This window comes from Drosophila serrata, unplaced genomic scaffold, assembly GCF_035046125.1.
Source record: "Drosophila serrata isolate PLE 108 unplaced genomic scaffold, ASM3504612v1 contig_361, whole genome shotgun sequence".
NCBI lineage: Eukaryota > Metazoa > Arthropoda > Insecta > Diptera > Drosophilidae > Drosophila > Drosophila serrata.
In genome coordinates, this window is record NW_028257259.1 from 70,224 (window position 1) to 95,130 (window position 24,907).

At 42.6% G+C, this 24,907-nt stretch overlaps 3 protein-coding genes across 3 annotated transcripts; all 3 read left to right on the forward strand.

Annotated features, from left to right (window-relative positions):
• The first annotated feature begins 13,647 nt into the window (after positions 1–13,647).
• On the forward strand, positions 13,648–17,427 carry LOC147642751 (uncharacterized). Its single transcript, XM_086838968.1, has 2 exons — positions 13,648–14,226; positions 16,417–17,427. Exons 1-2 carry the CDS (start codon positions 13,648–13,650, stop codon positions 17,425–17,427), a joined length of 1,590 nt encoding a protein of 529 aa, XP_086695094.1.
• A 50-nt stretch (positions 17,428–17,477) lies between these two features.
• On the forward strand, positions 17,478–18,765 carry LOC147642752 (uncharacterized). The gene is made up of 2 exons (XM_086838969.1): positions 17,478–17,977; positions 18,180–18,765. The coding sequence occupies exons 1-2, from the start codon at positions 17,478–17,480 to the stop codon at positions 18,763–18,765; spliced, it is 1,086 nt and encodes a 361-aa protein (XP_086695095.1).
• A 647-nt stretch (positions 18,766–19,412) lies between these two features.
• LOC147642753 (uncharacterized) lies at positions 19,413–19,913 on the forward strand. The gene has a single exon (XM_086838970.1). It carries the CDS (start codon positions 19,413–19,415, stop codon positions 19,911–19,913), a length of 501 nt encoding a protein of 166 aa, XP_086695096.1.
• Positions 19,914–24,907: the final 4,994 nt, after the last annotated feature.

Sequence of the window (24,907 nt, forward strand, 5' to 3'; positions counted from 1 at the left end):
TTTGCCTTGTATATAAGCTAAAACGTCTTCTTATGCGAGATAAGGGGCAAGACTTGAAACAAATATAGTTTTCGATGGTGGAACTGCTGTGAGGGTCTTACGTAACGTATTGTTACTAACATCGACGGGAAGTCCGGTCGTTAATGGAAGCGAAGCTGTTACCATTATCCCCACGCTCGATTCGCTTTCCCAACCCTTTTTCGCTCCAGATCTCAGAACCATTGGACTTGCTACTGGATTCAGGGGCTGTAGCGCGGGGGTGTGGCAGGTAATTGCTTGCTGTGACTTACACAGTTGCTGCCGACCAGTAGCGGATTTTTTTCGTTTTGGCGAAGTGTTTAACAGCTTCATACTTTTAAACTGAGTCCTCCGCTCCTGGTCTGGCTCATGAAGGACAACATTTCCCTCTCAAGCGATCGACAGGCTTTACAGCAACCTTACCTTACCTTGGTGGAAATTGCATCTGCTATGCGGCCTGTGACCTCATTGCATTTTGCATGCACTACCGCGTCGCAGAACCAACAATGAAGGCTCGGCTAATCAGCCGAAACACCTTCACGGCAATTTTTAATTGCATAGACAATACCTTAAAACATTCTCACATGAAAACAAAAGAAAAGTAAGAAAACCGTCTCTGCACAAAACTAAAAGTAGTAAGAAATAGATATAAACGACACAGAAAATCACATGCACGCGAGGTAGCAAAACGGTGTATAAAATGAATAATATTTAATGCTGAATTAAAAAAAACCCCGGTGGTTTGACACAAAAAGACAAAAAGGCTATGAAGTGATAGACGAATATATGGTTGATGGTGAGATGCTAGTATGGGAAGAACTTGCATACGTGAAACACACTGCAAACCTTTCCGAGTAAGCGCGAATAATAGACGAAACAACAATGGCAAATTGTGTATGACAAAATTCCACAGTCTCCCGTGAAGAAGTTTCTAGAAGTAAACACCGCGCATATACCAGAACTACTGAAAATGTTAGGCGTGCACTACAGAGTTGCCAGAAGCTTAGACTTTAGGGGATGAATACTTAAGATGGTAACAGGAACACCGGATGTCGGTGATTTGGGAAAATCAAGGAATCATAAAGATAAACACTAAAGTTCAAACTAAAATCAATCAATTGACCGCCACAATAAACCAGATTCTCAAATCTGCGAAAAATGCAAAAATCGAAACAGGTCACTTAAACGAAACACTCTCGCCAGGTATAAAATTTTAATGATGGAACTGCAGAACCTTATGCTAGCCATCACTTTGGCTATAGTTATTATTGTAAGCCCTAATATTTATCTTATCTTATATTTATTATTTATTTATAATATTTATCCGTATCGCCAGGAGCCACGTTCTCATGCGCTCCAAGCAGGCGTATTGGCACACTGCGAAAGCGATTTACTTTGTCTATGATAATTCATTTTATTTAGATTTGGTCCAGCATAATTTGTTTGGTCTCTTTTTGCAAGCAATATCTGATACGTGGCCATCGCTATGCACAATTTCTCCCTTTTCTTTTGTATTTTTCATCAGTTTTTTAGTGTTTTCGGGTGAATACCAAAGATTTCGTTGCCTTTGTTGGTCTTAAGTTGTGCGACTGATTGAGGTTAATTGGTTAGTTTATCAAGTACCGCCATAAGAGAAATATCAGGAGAAGTCAAATTCGACCAAACTCCTAAACATAGCGACTATACAAGGTGTATATAAAAAATTACCGAACTTGGTAGAAATAAAAAAAAATAATAATGCCACCAATACTCTCCTAACTTATATACAACATGACTTTATCGCTGGCTTGTTCGACATTTCGCTGTATTTTTTACGCTTGGACGTTGATGCACTAAGGTCAGTACATACAAGTGGCCCGTATGACACCAGGCACGTGCCTGTTTGGGTTAGGTGTTAGTAGGCGCGATGGAAAATATAGGACAGAATCCGAGGAAAATTGACTACCGGCGTGCTGCCAGATTGTTAGCTTGCATGCTTACTAAGTATGTTAATATCAAAGATTTTAATTTGGGAAGGGAATCTACGTTAAAGATTAGTGTGTACAAATCATTATAATTTGCACATAACACTCTAAAAGGTTCATGCAGTTCAAAGGAGGTCCTACAGTGGCGCAACACTAATGGGATATAGGATCTAGTGGTTCTACATGGTACATGGAAATTAAGCTGACCCAACAAGTCAGCACTTTCCACATCACCATGGATAAGGTTAAAAATAAAGGTTATCCCTAGCATCGTTCTACGATTGGCTAAGGACGGCAAGTTTATTAATAGGAGTCTACTAGAGTAGGAAGGTAATCTTTGGTTTGCATCCCAATTTAAACCGCGTAGAGCGAAAAGTAAAAAGTTCTTTTGAACCGACTCAATGCGTTTACTATGGACACCGTACTGAGGGCTTCAAACGCAGCATCCATATTCTAGGATAGGACGAACTAAGGAAGTATATAAGGATTTAGTAACATAGGGGTCATTGAATTCCTTCGACCACCGTTTAATAAATCCAAGCACACCCCTGGCCCTATTCACCATAGACGAAATATGATCAATAAAGTCAAGTTTTGGGTCCAAGCGGACGCCCAAATCGTCAACTGTATTAATTCTTTCCAAAAAGCAGCCGTTCAGCGTGTAAGTAGCAAGCTTAGGAGCGACACGAGAGAATGTCATTAGCTTGCATTTCGAGTCATTTAAGTTTAATAAGTTTACACGGCACCAAGTTTGAAAATTATTAAGATCTGTTTGTAAATCCGACTGGCAGGCAACGTCATTGTATTGCACGCAAAGCTTGACGTCATCCGCGTACATAAGTACTCTGGAGTTAGTCAAGACTTTGGGCAGGTCATTTATGAACAATGTAAACAATAAGGGTCCCAAATGGCTTCCTTGCGGGACACCAGATGTAACCCTTAGAATATTGGATAAATTATTCTTAAAGAGGACCTTTTGCGTCCTGCCATTCAAATAACTAGAGATCCAATTAAGAAGATCACTTGGAAAACCCATTGAATCGAGTTTTCTAACGAGGAGAGAATGGTTAACAGAATCAAATGCTTTACTGAAATCAGTATAGATTACATCTGTCTGACAATTATTATGGAAGCCCTTTATAATATAGGAAGAGAGCTCCAAAAGATTTGTTGTTTTATCTTCGCTTCATAAAACCATGTTGACATGGAGAAATAACCGATCTACAAAGGTGCTGTAAGTGAGGGGTGATGTTTTCAAATAATTTAGGGATGGCCGACAACTTAGAGATTCCTCTATAATTGCTGGCATCCAATTTGCTACCTTTTTTGTGGAGAGGAATAATACAGGATTCCTTCCAAATAATGGGAAAGTGGGAGGTTTCCAAGGACAAGGTAAACAATTTCAGAAGGGGATAGCACAGGGCGTCGGCACAATACCTGAGCACACAGCCAGGAATTCCGTCGGGACCTGGCGAATAAACTGGCTTGACACGATGAAGATCTAAAAGGAGAGAGCTTTCGTTTAGGCTAGGACAGAAAATTAAGTTCGATTTGGGTATGTCGTAGGAATAAGTCTGGTATATATACGAAGAGCTAGAATAGGTTGTTTGAAAAAACTGCGAAAATAGATCGGCTATTGCCTGATCATTATTTGCGCTAGTATTTTCAAATGAAAGCGAGGAAGGATTTGTTTTAGGTTTACGTTTAGTGTTAACGAAATTATAAAACTGTTTTGGGTCCTGTATCAAGTCAACCATGTACGAAATTCCTTATAGCGCTTGCTTGATCTTTGTTTCGTCTTAGATCCAGCGAGAGTTAGTTTAGCCTCTGACGCAACCCGAAGATAGCCTTCATCCTACTTTCAATGTGACTCTCGACATCAGGTCTAACTTACAATTCTTAAAAGTCCTCTGTTTTTGGAAGGCGGACTTTGAACGGCTTGATAAATTTAAATATGAATTTAATTGATCCGAACTATGCATGTGCCCTGACAATGTAGCTACCATAAAATCATTTTTCACGGAATGTATTTGATTTTTATGAATTACTAGCTGTACCCTGCTACGTTTCTCTGTGGCATATTGTGGCAACTCGTACTGCATTGCTGTCACCATTTTCTGCCTTAACACCAAAAACTGCCATATCGCTGCCTTTATTCACGTACTTGCAGATATATTTAATCGATTTCACGGAATTGCAATATTCTTACGTTGATGTGCGCTTTGTATGATTTTGACAATACGGGTGATTATGGAACCACCCAACGATTGTCTACCTCAATATCTCCAATTCTCATGTTTAAAATTGCCGAAGTCCCGCCATCTTCAGTTGACCGTCTCCTGTACAGAGGATATCCATCGTCCCCTGTTACAGTGTTGGCTGTAAATGCTCGAGGATATCGCTTGGAACACTTCCCGACTACCATGCATAGTCAACTTGGAATGAGGGTACCACATGGGCTATGGATCATGTTCTTCATGACAACTGCATGCAAATCCGTATCAACCTCGGCCCGTGGAATCTCAGCGCATATCACATCGTCAATTTCGTCTGGAGTAATTTTATCATACATTCAAATCAGTATGTGCGCATGCGGCAATCCTCTCTTCTGCCATTCTACTGAATACATCCAGCACCGCACAGATACAAAAACTCCAAGTTTCACAATGAAATCCATCAGTGACTAAGGTTTTGTCTGATAACACGGGCTGTAATGTCATGCCTATCCCTAGACGATTGTCCAGGAAATAACAGCTGCACTATCTCGTCCCAAGCTGGATTGCATGTGAAGGTGATAAATAAGTCTGGACGGCCGTAGCAACGAACATATGCCATGGCATATTGAGCATATTCCTGCATGTGGCGTGGACTACCTATGTATGAGGATGGCAAAATCGTGAGCTTTCCAACGTTGGTTGTATTATGTATGTATTATGTTTCGTCTGATTCAATCGGAGGAACAGCAAACGTTCTGTTTCAATTTTTGCATACATATCGACAATGTACTGATGAAACAACTAACGACATTTCAATATATGATTGTCATCGGTCCTCCGAACCATTAATCGGCATGAGTAAAAGTTCATCGCGCTGCACTTCTTATTCGTTTCTACACCATTGACTGGATCTACCATCCTCACATTGAAATGGTATCCATCTGCACCATCCCAGAAGATGAGTGGATACTGCAAAGCATCGTAACAACGGTGAGTTTCTGCGACGTTTACCAATCGATCGTTTCGTCGATGGAGAATAATATCTCGAGGTTGGAACTGATCCCCGACTATGACAATTGCCACTTCGTCTATAGTTGGAGATATAATCTCCTGATATGTTCTCCAGCAGGCGTTTTGTCTGCATGAATGACAATTTTATTGGTATCCGAAGGCATCATATCGATTGCTGTTTTGAACAAACGCACCAAATTGTTCCTTTCGTGAAAAAGCTTCTGTAGCTGCGAAATAATGTGCCTCTTCAGCGAGGTATTGATTCCATAACTTGCATCTACTTCATCTCCATCATCACCAATGAAGTACATTTGAAGAAATTTGTGTTCGCTGTCTGGGAACGGAAGAAGGGAACCTGCTTTGTGATAGATTTGTCCTTTGATTTTAAAAGTTGGCATGAATTGCGCATATATAATTTCCGCACCAAATGACGTCATTTCGAAGCAAGAGTTGTATTTCCTAATGTTCGACAGCAAATGCTTGGATTCAGCAGTAGATCCAGCAAATAGAGAGTGCAGAGGCTCTGGTGGTGCTTCAAGTTGAGACAATTTCACTTTCCCGAAAGCGCAACACAATCCTTTGGGTTCGTTTTTGAATTTGAGAGCCTGTGCACACCTGATGCATCCGGCCAATAACGACATTGCGATTCGAGCTATAATCAACAGTTGTATTATATCGGAATGCAAGACGATTGCATTGCAGGCTTTGATCTTCTGCAATCTTTAAACGCGCTTCAGCTACCCTTGCCCTGTCGCGTTCATTATTTTGAGAGTGAATCAAATCGATTGCTGCAGAACGCGACTGCCTAACTCTCAATCGTTTTCTCTTGCTCGTCTTTCTGCTGATTCCGCGTTACGCATTTGCATTGCTCTTAGTCGCTCAGTCTCTCGGATTGAGGCCCGCTCTTCGTCAGTCATATTCGTAATCTTACGTCTTTTTGCTTCTGTATTGCGAGTACGACGACCCAACCTCGTCTTCTTGGGTGGCATGACTTCGTTTCTTACTGAAACTGAACAAAAAAATAAAATTTTAATCTCCTATTTCTTCTTTCAATATTTTTGGGATGTTTGACAGGAATTGCTTCGATTCAGCTGGCTGCCTGTAGAGGGCGCAGCAGTAGGGGCACGGGGAAACGCGAAAAAAAAGTGATATATTGGCAAACGCAGATAAGCTATCAACATCAAAAGTAGACAATAACCGAGCTGGAACCTTAACGCATGTTGTGTCAAAATTTGGGCTTAAACGGTTCAGAACTTTTCAAGTCTATAAAGGAAGTAGACACGAACAGAGCATTTTTATATATATAGATATATAACTGTAGGGGAATTTAGTTTAATAATTCACATACAATAATTTATTTACAAGATTGGTTTAAACATAAGTGCTTAGATTAGGTTCACAAGTTCATTTTCTGTTTTTCACACACAGCGTCTTCTTTTCACAACTTCTCACTAGCTCTCTCAAACGACGACTCTCTTACTTCTAGCTTTTATTATTAGGTCTTAAATCTATCGGTTATTATCTAAATATCGAAACTAATTATGGGTTGCCAGATAGCTTAACCCGCTTCTAGTACGCCGCGAAGGAAACCCGCCTATTTCGAATCCCACATTCGGCCCTCCTGACTGTTCATTCGCCCCGAATGGACCTGGCCATGGCTTCATGAATTCAGAAACGGTTGATGTTTTGAACGTACCCTCTGTGTCCCCTATACGCTCAACTTCATATCGCCCATGATCTTTGACAGCAACTATTTTGTATGGCCCTAAGAACTTTCCCTTAAGCTTTAACCCTACTCCGTACTGGGTCCTCTTAATCGCTACTAGGTCATTGACTTTATAAACTCTTTCCTGTTTCCGTTTCAAATCAAACGCTTTCTTATTCTCTTCCTGCAACTGTTTGATACTTTCTCTGGCTGTTTGGCGATATTTCTCTCTTTCTTCATCCAACTCTTTTACTGCAAACTCCTGCATCAAATTTTTCAGCTCGCTGCAGTCGGTCAATCGCATTTCAACTCCTGTCAAAAGCTTAAAAGGCGTGATCCTGGTACTTCTTGGCTCGGTGCTGTTTATAATCTGCTGAACTCTTCCAACGTGCTTATACCAATTTACAATTATACATCTGATGCAACTCTCGACGTTTCGCTCTGTCTTTTCTTTTAACTTGGGGATATAATACGACTTTTCGATAAGTTCTTGTGTCTTCCTGGCTGAGAAATGTCCTTGATTGTGCGCTTTTTGAATTATTTCATTTTCCATCGACGAAGGCACAACAACTAGTTCGCGATTCGGGTCTTTTAAAAGAACGTCATTCTCCATGTAGAAATCTTGGTATGTATCCCTTTCGACAAGACTTCTAACTGCTTGTGTCCATTCATCCTTAGTTTGGGCTTCTTTCAAACGGTGGGTTATAGAGTCTGATAAAAAGAAACACGAGACTCGACTCAGAGCATCCGCATGTTTCATTTTCGTACCGGAACGATGCTCAATCTTGTAGTTGAAATCCTGCAAGTATAAAGCCCAACGAGCTACGCGAAGAGGAACTTCCCTCTTGTTCATGGTCATCTTGAACGCGTTACAGTCCGTAACAATTGTGAAATTTATGCCCAACACATAAACACGCCACTTCACTAGAGCTCCAATGATAGCTAACACCTCCAGCTCGTACGAGTCATATTTCTCCTCAAATGGTGAAGTCTTTCGGCTCATATATTGAACCGGATGAAATAAACTGTCTTCGGGATCCTTCTGCAGCAAGACTGCTCCAAAACCGTACTTGGACGCATCTGTATGGATCTTAGTTTGTAAAGTTGGATTGTATAGCTTGAGGACTGGTTCACTGATGAGAGCAGTCTTCAACTTTTCAAACGCCAATCGTTGTTTTTCCCCGAATTCAAACTTGGCATCACCTTTCAACAAATCCGACAAAGGCCTGGCAATAGTAGCATATCCCTCAATGAATTTTCTGAAATATGAAGTCAGACCTAGGAATCGTTGAATACTTTTCTTGTCGCGTGGATCGGGAAAATCTTTTACGGCTTGTATCTTCTCGGGACCTGGAGTGATATTTCCACCTTGGATGATGTATCCTAAAAACTGTACTCTGCTATGTAATAGTTGGCACTTACTCCAGTTGATCCGCAAACCGTTTCTAGCAGCAACTTCTAGTACCTCCTTTAACTTAACAAGTCCTTCTTCAATGTCCTGGCTGGGTATAATTACGTCGTCCATATACACAACAACCATTTTGGTGACGATGAGGTCCCTTAGAACTGCCATGATAAATCTGGTGAAAACTGCCGGTGAATTAGATATGCCAAATGGAACATATAAAAATTCAAACTGTCCTGACTGTGTCACAAATGACGTATACTTCCGAGAACCTGGTTCAATTGGAACGTGGAAAAACCCGTTAGTCAAATCCAAAGTCGTGAATATTTTGAACCCTTGTAGCTTGTCTAAAACGGTCTCCATGTGAGCCATCGGAAAATTGTCTCGAATAATCTTTTCATTCAACTTTCGATAGTCACAACACAGACGTTTCTTTCCGTTCTTCTTCGATACCAAAACTACTGGCGATGCATATTCAGAATTACTCGGTTGGATAATTTTCTCAGCAAGTCACTCCTTAACTTGGTCATCAACTGTTTTCTGATCACAGACTGGCAAACGACGTGGATGCTGAAAAACTGGTATTTCGTCCTTTAGAATTATTTTCATATGTACCGGTGCATTTACGTTTCGTTCGGGTACATATTCTTCAATAACTCTCTTGACTTCGACCTTCTGAAATTGATTTAAATGGGACAAATCAACCTGATCTGAAACTGCCACCTGTTCTGCGCACATGCCCCTAAACTCCTGCAGAAACTCTATATCCATGTTGCTCTGCTCCTCGTCAATATTTCTCGATTCGATCCGACGCAGAAACTCAGTGCCTTCTTTGGTAACTTTCATGTCCACTTGCTCCAAAATAGTTCTGCCCAATATAGCTTCGAAACCCATGTCTTCCTCCGGTACTACGTGGAATTCTACATTCATTTGTATGTTGTCTATTTCGACTGGCAGAGTTATGCTTCCAAACGTCAACACCTGACTCTCGCCTATTCCTGTCAAGCATTTCTCTTTCCCAGTAAGAAGTTTGCTGCCCAGCTTAAGGAAGATATTCCTGCGCAGTAAACATAAATCTGCACCTGTGTCGACAAGTCCTTTGAATTGGACGACGGAATGCTTGACAACTTTTAGTTCAAGTCCGGAAATAGTAAACTCGCTCTTTGGTTTCGCGGCTTCACTCTCGAAGTGAACGGCATTGGTGTTACTCTCCTGTTTCACCTCGACCGTGCACTGTGCAGCACGATGACCTGGCTGTCCGCAACGAAAACAATTGTAGTTGTCCCTTTTCTTGCAATCTTTCTTTAAGTGGGATGAATCCCCGCACTTAAAGCATTTACGTACAAAACTCGGTTTCGAATCCAAACTTTTTGATCCTTCTGTCTCCGTTGCACGCTCTTCATTCTTGTACGATACCTTGTACGTGCCTCGAACTTTCTTGTAGACTTCCATCTGCTCCTTTAGATCTTTTATCGTTTTAGCCTGGTACAACATTATCTTATTTGCCTTTGCATCCGGCACTCCCTTCACAAAGTACTCAATCAAACTCTCTTCATCTAATTTGACTGGCTTCGCAATTTCCATTAAAGCATACAAATATTCTTGTAATGTTTCTCCTTTCTTTTGCACCCGTTGACCTAGCTTACGATGCACCTCAGCAGACGATATTTTGATGGCAAATTCCTCACGCAATGCTGCCTTAAGAGAATCGCAGTTGCGAATATTAACCTGACTACGAATGAATGACTTTGCGGCTCCACTGAGCAACTGCTTGGCGTAAATGAATATTTGAAGCTGGTTCCACTCAATTGTCAAAGCGCATTCCTCTAACTCCACTATCCATTGGTCTACATCTGGGCTACCTGTTCCTGCAAAAATTGATACGCTGCCTTCTACGTCCTTGAGTGTAAACAAAGAACGTCTTTCCTGCACGCTACGATCGAGAGCGGTAACTACAGATTCGACCTCATCAGAATCGTTATCTTCGTCATCCTGAATGCCAAAATGAGCAAGAAGCCTATCTTGTAAATCGCGCTTCCTACCGGTTGTTACTAAATGCAATTCTCCTAGCTTTGTGCGCAAATCGCTACATCTCATTAACATTATTTCCTCGAGCTGCATTTTGAGAAATTTTGTTTACAATGGTTGATATTATCTTAATGGCAAAAACTGCTTGGACTGCTTGCCAGACAATTCCAATTGGTTTTCAGTTCCGGTTTGCACCTATTTCGATGCACTGCTTATATCGCACTGCTTATCGTATATCGGTTACTATATACATATGTAGATCTGCTCTCTAGATTTCGTCACCTCGCCTCAGTTCTTCTAGGAAGATCCGCCTGCTCCAAACTGCTTGCTTACCCAGATCTCCTGGCCAACTGCCTCGCCACAAGGATTTGCTTGCCCACTGATGGAGGCTTCGTGCCCTCCAGATTGTAACCGTCGCTGCTTGCCCGCTTGTTCCGCTGCTCCAGCCTGCTTGCTCCGTCTGCTCCAGCCTGCTCCAGATTTCGTCACCTCGCCTCAGCTCTTCCAGTCACCGCCTCACGCTCCTGACTTGCTCCGCTCGCCTCTGCCTAACGCTGCTCTCAACGCCTTCCACAGATCAGCCTTTGCAAATTAGTTCACCGTGACCGGCCGGATCTCCGACTGCAGCTCTGACGATCTTTGACGCACTGCCTCCTGGACTGCAGTCGCTACTTCTACAAGCGTCTGTCTGCACGTTTTCCAGCTCGTCTCACATGCACTCACACATGCCAAGAAATGCTGCTCTTCGCCGTCGTTTTCTTAGGAATCTGCAACTGTACTCATGCCGTTTCCTCCAGCTTTTGGTATTTCACCACAATTCGCAATCTTTGTTCATATGTATTTGTGTGTGAAAACGCACTTCGCCAATCTCTAATTGTCTTGCACTTAATGTTTGGGTCAATCCCGGTTGAGCCCCCAAATTGTAGGGGAATTTAGTTTAATAATTCACATACAATAATTTATTTACAAGATTGGTTTAAACATTAAACATTTATCTAAATATCGAAACTAATTATGGGTTGCCAGATAGCTTAACCCGCTTCTAGTACGCCGCAAAGGAAACCCGCCTATTTCGAATCCCACATAACTTATATTTATGATTTTTAATTAAATTTTAAACGAAAGCTCTCTTCTTTTTGATCTGCGTGTCAAGCCAGTTTATTCGCAAGGTCTTCCCTTTTTGAAATTATGTACCTTATTCTTAGAAACCTCCCAATCTTCCCTTATTTGGAAGGAATCGTTTTTTATTCCTCTCCACAAAAAAGGTAGCAAATCGGATGTCAATAATTGTAGAGGAATCTCTAAGTGTCGGCCATTCCAAAACTACGGAATCTACGCCTACGCCGACTCTGCCATAAAAGCTCGTACGACTGCTAACGAATTCTCCTCTTAGTTGTGCTCTCTAGAGCTGTTCGCGAACGGGACAAAGGTCGTTCTACAGCATTCGGCGACTAATTATTTATCAACCACATAAAATTAAAAAAGAATATTTTCCCCAGCTCTGCTGAGCGGGGCGACGGGGAAGTTCTCCTTCTAGAATTTAGATCCAGGCGCTTAAAATATCCAAGAAGCTGCGCCGGCGTCGTTCCTTGCCTTCCTCTCTCCTCTCCTGGGGCCGTCGAGCGGTACAAACTGCAGCCTTTAAAATTCTTAAATAAGTTCAAGCTGCCTATGCTTTCCCCTTTCTGTACGCTCACCTTTCTATTCGCGGCTCAGTGGCCAATACCCAAAACTGTATTCTCGGCACTTTGAACACTCGCGAATACTTTTTCGAAATTCTGGCGCCAGTCGCATAATATAGGAGTCACTACACTTCAGTAGCCAAAAATGAAATGCTGGAAGATGACGCCGGAAAAGTGGCGGTAACCCAATGTGAAAGTGGGGAAAACGGGGAGACCGTTGACAAATGCCTCTGTTGCTCTCTCACCCAATCTTTCGTGCCCTAGCCGACCTACGCTTGCTACACTGGCAAAGCCGCCTTTCGACATATGATCGACCAACAGATGGCGCTAATAAAAGTATCTTATACCGAGCAAGCGCTACAGGAACTGCAGAAAATTATGTTTGCCATCACATTGGCTCTAGTTAACATTGTCATCAATAATATATTTGAACGTGAAATCAGTTTGGTTTGCGGAACCCACCCATACCCACATAAGGGACATTTTGTCCGTCTCGTCGGTAAAAACATTACAATCATTACAATCCGACAATTCTTTACACTAGTTAGTCCAAAGGTAAAGGTTGTGTAGCAGGCCAGTTAAGAGAAGTATGCTCTGGCCACTCTAATTGAGATTTTACGCTCTCTCAAGAGAGAGCTTGGGAGAGCGACTGGCTGAGAGCATGGGGGTTTTTTGAGTGGTTGCTGAGAGCGGCAGATCACTTGGTGAGAGAAACTGAACAAGAGAAGAAGTAAAAAAGGACAAGACCAAAGAAAAGACAAAACGAAGTATCAAAACTGTATATTTAACAATAATCACAATAATAAATAAGAACAAGAAATAATAATAAAGAATAAATAAAACCAAGAAACGAAAGTGAAGTGTTCAATACGAAGAGGCGGTCACAAACATCAGAAGTGGGATTCTGAATCAAAATTTTTCTCATCATTTGGAAAACTAAAATAAAATAATGGATCTGAACATAACGGTTGTGCAATTAAAACAGTGTTTGGAGCTGTTGAATTTGCCCACGAAGGGCACAAAAGTGGAACTGATCGCAAGGCTAGCCAAGGTCCCGATTGAAATTCGAGGCAGTGCTCCGGAAGAGTGTGTGGAGATGGAACAGCTAGGTGACACGGACGTGGAAAGCGACGGTGAGCTGGAGATCGCCAAAGAAACTCTTGGAGAATTGCGCGAGGAAATTGCCAAGGCGAAAAAAATTCTGGCAAATTTGGCAGAAAACCAGATCGGCGCCAATGTCGGCAGCAGCCAGAGCAACGAAGACGGCGGGAATGAAAGAGACGAAAATGCTCGACTTCGGCATGGTTCCGAGAAGGCAGGACATCTAGGCAGTGGAGTTGGCGAGAGTGGCGGGCGACGAAACAACGACGACAACAACAACAGTTCCGAGAACTTTGAACAGCTACCTACCAGAAGTTTCCAGAACACACAACGAGGCGACGGCAGAGGCGAAAACAGAGGCAACGTACAGCGAGATGGCGAAATGGCAACAGAGAGTTTTGCACCACCTGGTTTTAACATGGCCAGAGAAATGCTAATGGACTTCGGTAGCAAGGTGTGTGTGCGATCGTGGATTTACCAGTGGGACAGTATTTCGGCCCTTCATAGATTGACAGACATGCAGCGGCGAATTTTGTTGATCAGCAAGCTTAAGGGAGGTTCCTTACAATGGCTGCATGCTGAGGCCGGACGGTTGGCGAAACCAATGGACGAGCTCATCGAAAAATTAAAGCTAGCTTTTGGGGGCATTGAATCAAAAGCGGCATTAAGGCGCAAGTTTGAGGCACGGGTCTGGTCGCCGGATGAACAATATACGATGTACTTTGAGGAGAAGTGCAGATTGGCTCGGGATGTAGCGATGGAAGAGGATGAACTGGTGGATGGGCTCGTAGAGGGCATTCCATTACCAAGTCTTCGAATGCAGCCTAAAATTCAATGTTTTGATGACCCGAGGAAAATGTTGCGAGCGTTTGCGGACATCAAGCTGCCAGCAAGGCCGTCAATTAAGGCGAAGGCGTTGGCAGCAAAGGTTTTGACGAACAACGAAATTCGATGTTTCAACTGCAAGGGCAAGGGGCACTGGAAGTGGGAGTGCACCAAGCCAAAGCGAGAGCCTGGTTCGTGCTATGGCTGTGGCGTAGAGGATCACCGAATTGCTGTATATCCCCAGAATAAGAAGAAGGTGGAAAACAACTATGTAAGAGTATTTAAAATTTTTTGTGTGGAAAATACTAACCAGCTTATTATTACGGAGTGCCAAATAGATTCGGGAAGCCCGGTTTCGCTCATAAAGCGTTCTTGAACACCGAAAGACATTAAGTTAAAACCTCTAAAGGAGAGTTATTTTGGATTAAACAAAGGCTTATTGAAAAGCTATGGAAAAATATTATGCTTTGTACTGAAAAACGAAATAAAGATTTGGTTTAAATTAATTGTTGTGGCTAGCGAATCTATGCTCTATAATATTGTCCTGGGGATGGATTTTATTGAAGCTTGTAATTTGTAAATTAATTTAGAAATTAAGAAGAAAAAATGATTACAATCGAGGAATTTAAAACTCAAGTCGGCCGTAATACGAACATTAGTTTAATGAATGACAATACTAAGGGACCTTATGAATTGGATAGAGAATTAGATGGCGAAAATTTAGAAAGTGAAATTTTACTGGACAAAAATGTATATAAAGGTAGTTTCAGTACAGATTTAGATCAAAAATATTTAGGTACAAGTTTAGGAGAGAATCTTTTAGGTACAAGTTTAGGTGAAAACATTTTTGGCGCAAATTTAGGAGAAAATAGTTTAGGTAAAAGCTTAGGTGAATGTTTAGAAGGAAAGAATTTAGGTACAGATGTTATACGGGAACAAACCTTAGGTACAAAAGGGTTCGGTGAGGAACAATGAGGTGTGTTGGACGAAAATTTCGATAAGTGATGGATATAAACATTTTAGAAAACTGTGAGGAAGAAAAACTTTATAATATTGGTGAGCAAGTAAGCGATAAGGATTGTGATTGTAGACTTTAGCTATAATTTACGCGTTAAGAAGATTTAGAATATATTTGCTAAGCAAAGGATTTAAAATTGCAACAGACTGTAACTCTCTAACTTTAACCCTCAATAAGATTGAGTTGAACCCAAGAATACCAAGGTGGGCTATAGAGCTGCAGGAATTCGATTATGAATTAAAGCACAGAGCAGGAAGACAAATGCAACATGTAGATGCATTGAGTAGATGCAACAATATTATGACAGTGGAGGCAAATACATTCGAAACAAATTTAGTAATTTGTCAATGAAAGATGTAAAAGTTCAGGAAATTAGGAAAATGTTAGAAAGTAGCGAGCAAAGGTTATATGAAATGAGAAATGGCGTGATCTATAGGAAAAGCAACGACAACAGATTATTGTTTTACGTTCCGAATCGAATGGAGGAACATGTGCTATGCAAGTATCATGATGAAATGGGTCATATTGGAAGGAGTAAAATGTTAGATTTTATTGGGAAGAGCTATTGGTTTCCACGGATGAAAGATAAAGTCGTAGAACACATTCAAAATTGTTTAAAGTGCATAGCGTATGCTCTGAAAATAGGTAGAGGAGATGGACATTAACATAGCATACCAAAAGGCAACAAACTTTTTGAGATCATTCATATAGATCTTTATGGGCCGGCGGATAGTAGCAGATCGAAAAGCATGGTCGTAGATGCTGTCGGGAGCAGAAGCAGCAGATTTAATATCAACATGTTTAAAATCATTATATGTAAACAAGCGATCAGCTGCGGCAGAAGCTTTCCAACTCATAAGCCGGCTTGAAAGCTCTTCCGCCGCAGCTCTTCTGTTTTGCTTATCTATTCTCTCGCTTTCATTCGCTCACTTACTTTGTAACCAAAACCACACACAAGCACGCACAAATTAAAACATAACTAATTTTACGCCAACACAAAACAAACCCCTCGCTAAATCAACTTGCTTAATATGTGGCATAAATTAATGCCCTCCTCAAAACATTGGTGACCCCGACGTGATCGCGTAAAAAATCTTTTTCGTTAAAATAAAAGGTGAAAAGTGCTTATATATAGTTCGTATGCTCACACAATACAATTGCATATCGTTGCATCGCTATTGAACTCTATCGGTACATTCGAGTACATAGCATATCTTTATATATTTGTGCACTAGCATATAGTTGCAGCCCTTTTATATACTTTTTGTGCAAATTGTGTTTGTGCTGTTGGTTTTGGTGGTCCGATAGAACCGTTAGCTCGCGGTCAGTGAACACCAAGCTTGGCTCCGCTATTCTTTCGTTCTCTATTCTCTGCGTTTGGTACAGCTGCATCGGCCGCAAACCCAAAGTGGCATTTGAATACTCTTTTTGAAAAATAAAAAGGCAGAGAATGATTCGGTTACTGTGTGCCCATCCGGGGCCAATAGTGACTTGGACTTTTATAAAGCCAAAGCGGACTCGGTTTTTCGACAGCTAGTGGTTTTAAATGACTTTTTCGGCTCAGAAGACGTGGCTCATTTTGATAAGGCCGAAATTCAAGTCAGGCTTGAGCTTATTGAACAAATGCAAGATAATTTTGATAAATCTCAAACAGCTGTCGAAAGTCTCAATCTACTAGAGCTGGCTAGTGATGTGCGTGCAAATTTTCTAAACATTTATTGTGCGGTGAAATCCAAATTATCTCGCGAACTAGCAAAACTCCGCCGAGTGTCAGTGATAAATTCGACTGCCCTCGCAAATTTCAACATCGAGCAGGCTTCAACCTCCAGGGCTGGTGTCCGGGCCACTAGGCTGCCCGAGTTTAAGCTGCCACGGTTTGGAGGCGCTTATATGGACTGGCCAGATTTCTACGCTATGTACACTACAGTCATCGGCAACAACGAGGACCTGACCAATTTGGAAAAATTCCAGCATCTACGCTCCTGTTTGGATGGCCCCGCGTTAGACAGAATTCGCTCGCTGGAGCCAACAGAGGCCAATTATGACAAGGCAGTCGACCTATTGACTGCTAGGTTTGATAACAAACTTTTGCATTTTCAGGCGCACATACGATCTATTTTCAGGCTTTCTAGTATGGTGAAAGGGTCGGCAAGGAGTTTGCGGCAATTGAGCGACGGCATCAACTCTCATCTGCGAGCATTTAATACAATGGCAACCCAGGAGATTGCGGATGGAATGCTCATATCCCTGGTGTCCTCCAAACTGGATCAGCATAACCAGGAGAAGTGGGAAGAGGGATTGCCTACCAATAAGCTGCTAAAATGGACGGATATGGCTGCCTTTTTTGAAAAGAGATGTCGGATGATGGAAAACATTGAAAATGCTATGATAATCTGCTCCAATGTATTCTCTGGCGTGATAGTCCAAGCGAAGAAATTAAAATATACACCCTAGACACCGTCACTTATGGCACTAAGCCTGCTGCATTCCTAGCAATTCGTGCTATGCAGCAGCTCTCCTATGATGAAGAGAAGGATTTTCCTGTGGCAGCCAAGATCGTGCGTAGGGACTTTTATGTTGACGACCTTATTTCTGGAGGCGACTCGATGGAAGAGGTCGCTTATATCCGGCAGCAGATTAAATCGTTACTTGCAAAAGGCCTATTTCCAATTCGTAAATGGTGCTCCAATGAGCCGGCAGCGCTTGAAGGAGAACTTGAGGCTGATCGCGAGAAAATGCTCAAATTCAGTGATGGGACTGACTACGCCAAAACACTTGGCCTATACTGGGATACAAGTTCCGATAATTTGCTTTTTGGATTCTCTGGAAATGTAGCAGACAAGCCAGCTACCAAGCGGTCTATTTTATCAGCCGTAGCCAAATTCTACGATCCCCTAGGTCTTATAGCGCTTATTATAACCAGGCTCAAAATATTCTTGCAAATCCTGTGGAAAGAAAAGCTCGACTGGAATGAGACTTTGCCACAATCTTTGCATTCCTTATGGTTGGAACACTCCGCGCAAATCTCGGCAGTCAGCCATTTAAAATTTCCTCGCTTCATCATGCAATCTGACTCATCTTTGGAAATTCATGGATTTATGTGCGCTCCGAAACAGGGGGCACCTACTCATCACATTTGCTTTGCTCCAAGTCTAGAGTCTCGCCGCTTAAAACACTAACCATACCCAAGCATGAATTATGCGCAGCTCTATTGCTGACTCAACAATTGTGCTCTCTTGGATTCGCCAGGCCCCATCAGACTTTAACATTTTCGTTTCCAACATAATCGCGCAGATTCAAGAAAGGACCAAGGATATGGCTTGGCATCATATATCGACCCACTACAACCCGGCTGACATATTATCCAGAGGATGTACTCTGCTCGAACTTTTGGATTCGACGCTGTGGCGTGAGGGCCCACCATTCCTGCGGACAGACGAAGCTCGCTGGCCGCCTCATACGCCTACTCTAGTAAATGCGCCTGAACGCCGCCGCCTCGCGCTGGTGCTGACGCAAAGCCAGGATATTTCTTATGGCTGCAAGTTTCAAAATTGTTTTGGAAAGCTGCAGCGAGTCTTTGGCTACATACATCGGTTCCTAATGCTAAAAGCCAAGGATGAGCCACGACGGCGAGGACCTCTTACAGTAGACGACATCAAGGGAGGCACGCATCTGCTCATCAAGGGAATCCAGCTCATCAACTTTGCTGAGGAGTATAAGGCCCTGCAATCCGAAAGGCAGATTTCCTCAAAAAGCAAGCTGTACTCGCTGCATCCAATCTGCGATGAATAGGGACTAATTCGAGTTGGCGGTCGGCTGCAGAATTCATTATTGGATTATGATGCAAAACACCCAATTTTGCTTCCCAAGGATCATCCAGTCACGTCAGCAATCATAGCTCACTTTCATTTGAAATTGGTGGTCGAAAAATATTCGCCGCCACTATCAACAAATGCATTCGCTGCTTTCGATTAAAACCCAAATTAGCTGAGCACATCATGGCGCCCAAGTCGACCATTTGTCACAGTGGGAATCGATTTCTGTGGTCCATTCTACTCCAAATCTGAAGTCAGAAACCGACCACCCGTCAAATGCTATATCGCAATATTTGTTTGCTTCGCCACTAAAGCCTGCCATTTGGAACTGGTGGAGGATTTGTCTGCGGCTTCATTTATCGCTGTCCTCAAGCGCTTCAAAGGCCTAAGGGGCAAGCCTGGCACAATATGGTCCGATAACGCTACAAACCTCAAAACAGCGATCTTTAGCAGGCCTTCGTTTCCATCGGGATCAAATGGCAATTTATTCCCCCTCGTTCGCCTCATTTCGGCGGCCTATGGGAGGCTGCCGTCAAATCTGCAAAATATCACTTTCATCGGGTCGTTGGCAACACTATTCTCGCATTCAATGAGCTTCGCACTTTAGTCTATGAAATATCAGCGATGCTTAACTCTCGACCGCTCTGTCCAATTTCAGAAAACCCTAACGATTTGGATATCCTTACACCTGGTCACTTTTTGATTGGGTCTTCTTTCGCCACAATCGAGGAGCCCGACATCACGCACCTCAGCATCGATCGGCTTAGCCCCTGGCAACGAGTTTGCCAAATTCAGCAAATCATCTGGCGGAAGTGGAGTACCAGCTACCTCTCGCTTTTACAAGAGCGTGGGAAATGGCGTGCATCAAGGCCCAACATCCTACCGCATAGCATTGAGGTGCTCCAGGAGGTCAACATCCCTCCGCTTCAATGGCGCCTTGGCAGTGTGGAGAGCATCATCCATGGAGCTGACGGTGTGGCCCGTGTCGCTGTCATTCGGACAGCCACCGGCCTAATAAAAAGGGCTGTTGGCAAAATAGCTGTTCTACCCCTGGAAACCACCTCATCTGGTAGCGTGCCGCATCCAGCGGGGGGAGCATGTCGGGAGCAGAAGCAGCAGATTTAATATCAACATGTTTAAAATCATTATATGTAAACAAGCGATCAGCTGCGGCAGAAGCTTTCCAACTCATAAGTCGGCTTGAAAGCTCTTCCGCCGCAGCTCTTCTGTTTTGCTTATCTATTCTCTCGCTTTCATTCGCTCACTTACTTTGTAACCAAAACCACACACAAGCACGCACAAATAAAAACATAACTAATTTTACGCCAACACAAAACAAACCCCTCGCTAAATCAACTCGCTTAATAGGTGGCATAAATTAATGCCCTCCTCAAAACAGAGGCTTTTACAAAGTTTGTTAGGTTGAACACAAAGAAACGACGAATACAAAAGAGGTGATAAGTGCATTAACAGATTATTTTCGAGCTTATTATCTATATATATAAAATATGAAAAGTTCTGAACTGTTTAAGCCCATGTTTTTACACAACATGCGTTGAGGTTCCAGCTCGGTTATTGTCTACTTTTGATGTTGATAGCTTATCTGCGGTTGCGAATATATCATATTCTGCTGCGCCCTCTACAGGCATCCAGCTGAATCAAAGCATTTCCTGTCAAACATTCAAAACATATTGAAAGAAGAAATTGGAGATACAAATTTTATTTTTTTGTTCAGGTTCAGTAAGAAACGAAGTCATGCCACCCAAGAAGTCGAGATTGGGTTGTTGTACTCGCAATACAGAAGCAAAAAGACGTAAGATTACGAATATGACTGACGAAGAACGGGCCTCCTTCCGAGAGACTGAGCGGATGAGAGTAATGCAGATACACAACAAGGAATCAGCAGAAAGACGAGCAGATAGGCTTGAGAAAACGATCGAGAGTTAGGCAGTCGCGTTCTGCAGCAATCGATTTGATTCACTCTCAAAATAATGAACGCGACAGGGCAAGGGTAGCTGAAGCGCGTTTACAGCTTGCAGCAGATTAAAACCTGCAATACAATCGTCTTGCATTCAGATATAATCCAACTGTTGATTACAGCTCGAATCGCAATGTCGTTATTGGCCGGATGCATCAGGTCTGCATATACTGTCAGGCTCCTTCGATTGAATCAGACAAAACTTTGGTCCGAGGAATGTATCCATTTGCGGGATGCTGTGATGAATGACCGTAATACAACCAACGTTGGAAAGCTCACGATTTTGCCATCCTCATACATAGGTAGTCCACACCACATGCAGGAATATGCTCAAAATGCCATGGCATATGTTCGTTGCTACGGCCATCCAGATTATTTATCACCTTCACATGCAATACAGCTTGGGACGAGATAGTGCAGCTGTTATTTCCTGGACAATCGTCTAGGATAGGCATGACATCACAGCCCGTGTTTTCAGACAAAAGCTCAAGTCACTGATGGATTTCATTGTGAAACATGGAGTTTTTGGATCTGTGCGGTGCTGGATGTATTGAGTAGAATGGCAGAAGAGAGGATTGCCGCATGCGCACATACTGATTTGAATGTATGATAAAATTACTCCAGACGAAATCGAATATGTTATATGCGCTGAGATTCCACGGGCCGAGGTTGATACAGATTTGCATGAAGTTGTCATCAAGAACATGATCCATGGCCCTTGTGGTACCCTTAACCCATGTTCACCATGAATGGTAGACGGGAAGTGTTCCAAGCGATATCCTTTACAAATGCGATAGCATTTACAGCCAACACCGTAACAGGGGACGATGGATATCCTCTGTATAGGAGACAGTCAACTGAAGATGGAGGGACTTCGCCAACTTTAAACATGAGAATTGGTGATATTGAGGTAGACAATCGTTGGGTGGTTCCATACTCACCACTTTTGTCAAAATCATACAAAGCGCACATCAACGTAGAATATTGCAATTCCGTGAAATCGATTAAATATAACTGCAAGTACGTGAATAAAGGCAGCGATATGGCAGTTTTTGGTGTTCAGGCAGAAAATGGTGACAGCAATGCAGTACGAGTTGTCAATGAAATCTCTCAATACCAGGCTGGAAGATACATAAGCAGCAACGAGGCTGCATGGCGAATTTTTTCGTTCCCAATTCATGATAATACCCTAACTTAAAATTTCTATTTTGTCTTACACTAATTTTCCAAATCTTTTCTACACTGTCACTGGAACAAAATGGGGCTCGAAAAAAATTTTTAAATTATTCGTCGCGACGGGTCATGGTCTCAAATTAAATATACTTTGGCCGGGATCGCATCGCGGCGGCGAGTTCAAAACGCCCGAACGAATTACATTAAACTGATTGCAATGCTTCGCCGAAATTTACGCCTACGCCGACTCTGGCATAAAAGCTCGTACGACTGCTAACGACTTCTCTGGCTTAGTTGTGCTCTCTAGAGCTGTTCGCAAAGGGGTACAAAGGTCGTCCTACAGCATTCGGCGACTAATCATTATTCAACCACGTAAAATTATATAAAATGAATATTTTCCCCAGCTCTGCTGAGCGGGGCGACGGGGAAGTCCTTCTCCAAAAATTTTGATCCAGGCGTTTAAAAGATCCAAGAAGCTGCGCCGGCATCGTTTCCTTGCCTGCCCCTCTCCTCTCCTCGGGCCTTCGAGCGGTACAAACTGCAGCCTTTAAAATTCTTAAATAAGTTCAAGCTGCCTATGCTTTTCCCTATCTGTACGCTCACCTTTCTATTCGTGGCTCATTGTATTCTCAGCACTTTGAACACTCGCGAATACTTTTTCGAAATTCTGTCGCCAGTCGCCAAAATATAACAGTCACTACGCCTCAGCAGCCAAAAATGGAATGCTGGAAGATGACGCCGGAAAAGTGGCGGTAACCCAATGTGAAAGTGGGGGAAACGGAGAGACCGTTGACAAATGCCTCTGTTGCTCACTCACCCGATCTTTCGTGCCCTAGCCGACCTAAGCTTGCTTCACTGGCAAAGCCGCCTTTCGACATATGATCGACCAACAGATGGCGCTAATAAAAAGTATCTTATACCGAGCAAGCGCTACAAAATACCCCCTAGCAAGATCAGGCTTGGGGATTAACACTCCAAGACTGATAAACAGCGCGGGAGGCTACTGCTTTATATCCTTGGCGTGGAATCGGCCTACGTAACGGCCCTGCAAATCTTCAAGATCATAGTAAACTTGTCCAATCTTATCTCTCACTCTAGCTTTTATGAAAGACGGACCCAACTTTGCGTTGTACCCAGCTGCGAAATTGCTCTGCTTAAAGTTCCTTCGATAAGCTTCTTGACCTTTACTAAAAGATACTTCCTTCGATCGCAGATTATTTCTTCTTTCATTCTTTTCGAATTGGTTTTCCTCTTTCGTGAATGCCAAAGACCTATCTTCGAGCAAACTAAGAGCTCTCAACACCTTATATGTTGCACCAGATGAGATGAAATGCTGCCCGAAAATCATAAATGCCTAAACTAGAGTGAGCCGCTGATCTGAGAGCACAGCAGATGCTGCTTAGCCGCTCGTCCCAATCCTTGTGGTCGCTGCGTACATACGATCGTATGGCAGCTATTACCGATCGATTTACCCTCTCGGATGCATTAGCCTGTGGCCAGAAAACGGCGGTAAAAGTGTGTGAAATTTTGTACTCCCTCAACAGCTTTTGGAACAATTCTGATTTAAATTGAGATCCATTATCTGAAACAATGGTCTCTGGGACCCCGAAAGTATGGAATAAATCATCCTGCATATATTTCACAACCACGTCCGCTGTCAATTTCTTCACTGCCTTCAGAAAAACGAACTTGCTGTAGTGATCTTGCACGATAAATATGGCCACATTTCTACTTCTTGACCTAGGATACAGGCCCAACAAAAACTGTCATGCATAGGATCACCTGTTAAATGCTCTGTCTTCCTATAGAGAAATCCGTCCGCTACTTTTAAATCTGGCAGGCTGCTAGCGTTAGCCTCAACCTTTTTGATCAACTCTATATAGTCAGGATCAAGAAAATGTGCAGATTCTAAATCAACTAATAATCCATGACTCGCATCTACGGCAGCTATCTCTTCCTCATTGACTCGGGATAACGCGTCAGGGGCTACGTTCAGCTTACCACTTCGATGCTCAATTTTGAAGGTGAATCCTTGAAGTTTCAACGTCCACCGAGCAAGCCTGGAGTTCAAATCCGTTTGGGACATCAACCATTTGAGGGACGCATGATCCGTGATGACTGTAAAGTCATGGCCCTCCACATAAGCTCGAAATCGTTTTATGCAAATAATTTCCGCCAAACACTCTTTTTCGCTAACCGTGTACGACTTTTGAGCCTTGTTTAACTTTTTTGAAACAAATGCTATCGGGCATTCCTCACCACTCTCGGCTTTCTGCACCAAAACTCCTCCCACTCCGGAGTTGCTAGCATAGCAATGAATGTAAAATGGTTTGCTAAAATCCGGACTACGAAGCACTGGAGCTGAGCAAAGCATTTCCTATAACTTAGAAAACGCTTTTTCTCCATCCGGAGTCATTACAAACTTCTGCCTAGTCTTCAAGAGGTCTGTCAAAGGAGCTGATACAGCTGCAAAATTACTAATGAATTTCCGGTACCATCCGACCATTCCGAGAAATCTTCTCAGTGCCTTCAAAGATCGTGGCAGTGAAAAATCCGTCATTGTCGATATTTTTCGGGGTCAGTTCGAACTACTCCCTCGCCCACAATATGGCCCAAATATTTAACGCTTTTCATGCAAAATTTGCTCTTCTCCACATTCAAAGTTCAGCGGCCCTTATGCGACTGAAAACCGTTTCTAAAACCTTTAAATGACCCTCAAAACTGTCTGAGACAATTAAGAGATCATCTAGATACAAAAAGACTTCATTTCTTAATTCTGCGGGTATCACCTTATCCATCAACCTGGTCATCGTCTGCGAAGCATTAGTTAAACCGAAAGGCATTACCTTATACTGGTATAATGGCTTGCCAGGAATCGTGAACGCAGTTTTATCGCGCGACTGCGGATCTAATGAAATTTGCCAATAGGCGTCCTTAAGATCCAGACTTTAAATAAAATTTGCTCTGG

What these genes read in the sequence shown, in the direction of transcription:
- LOC147642751 (XM_086838968.1), top strand. Translation starts at nt 13,648, where the DNA reads ATGCAGCGGCGAATTTTGTTGATCAGCAAGCTTAAGGGAGGTTCCTTA. An exon ending in AGAAGGTGGAAAACAACTAT is followed by an intron (nt 14,227 to 16,416) that starts GTAAGAGTATTT and finishes AAAAATAAAAAG; the next exon opens with GCAGAGAATGATTCGGTTAC.
- LOC147642752 (XM_086838969.1), top strand. Translation starts at nt 17,478, where the DNA reads ATGCAGCAGCTCTCCTATGATGAAGAGAAGGATTTTCCTGTGGCAGCC. An exon ending in CAATCTTTGCATTCCTTATG is followed by an intron (nt 17,978 to 18,179) that starts GTTGGAACACTC and finishes AATTATGCGCAG; the next exon opens with CTCTATTGCTGACTCAACAA.
- LOC147642753 (XM_086838970.1), top strand. Translation starts at nt 19,413, where the DNA reads ATGCTTAACTCTCGACCGCTCTGTCCAATTTCAGAAAACCCTAACGAT.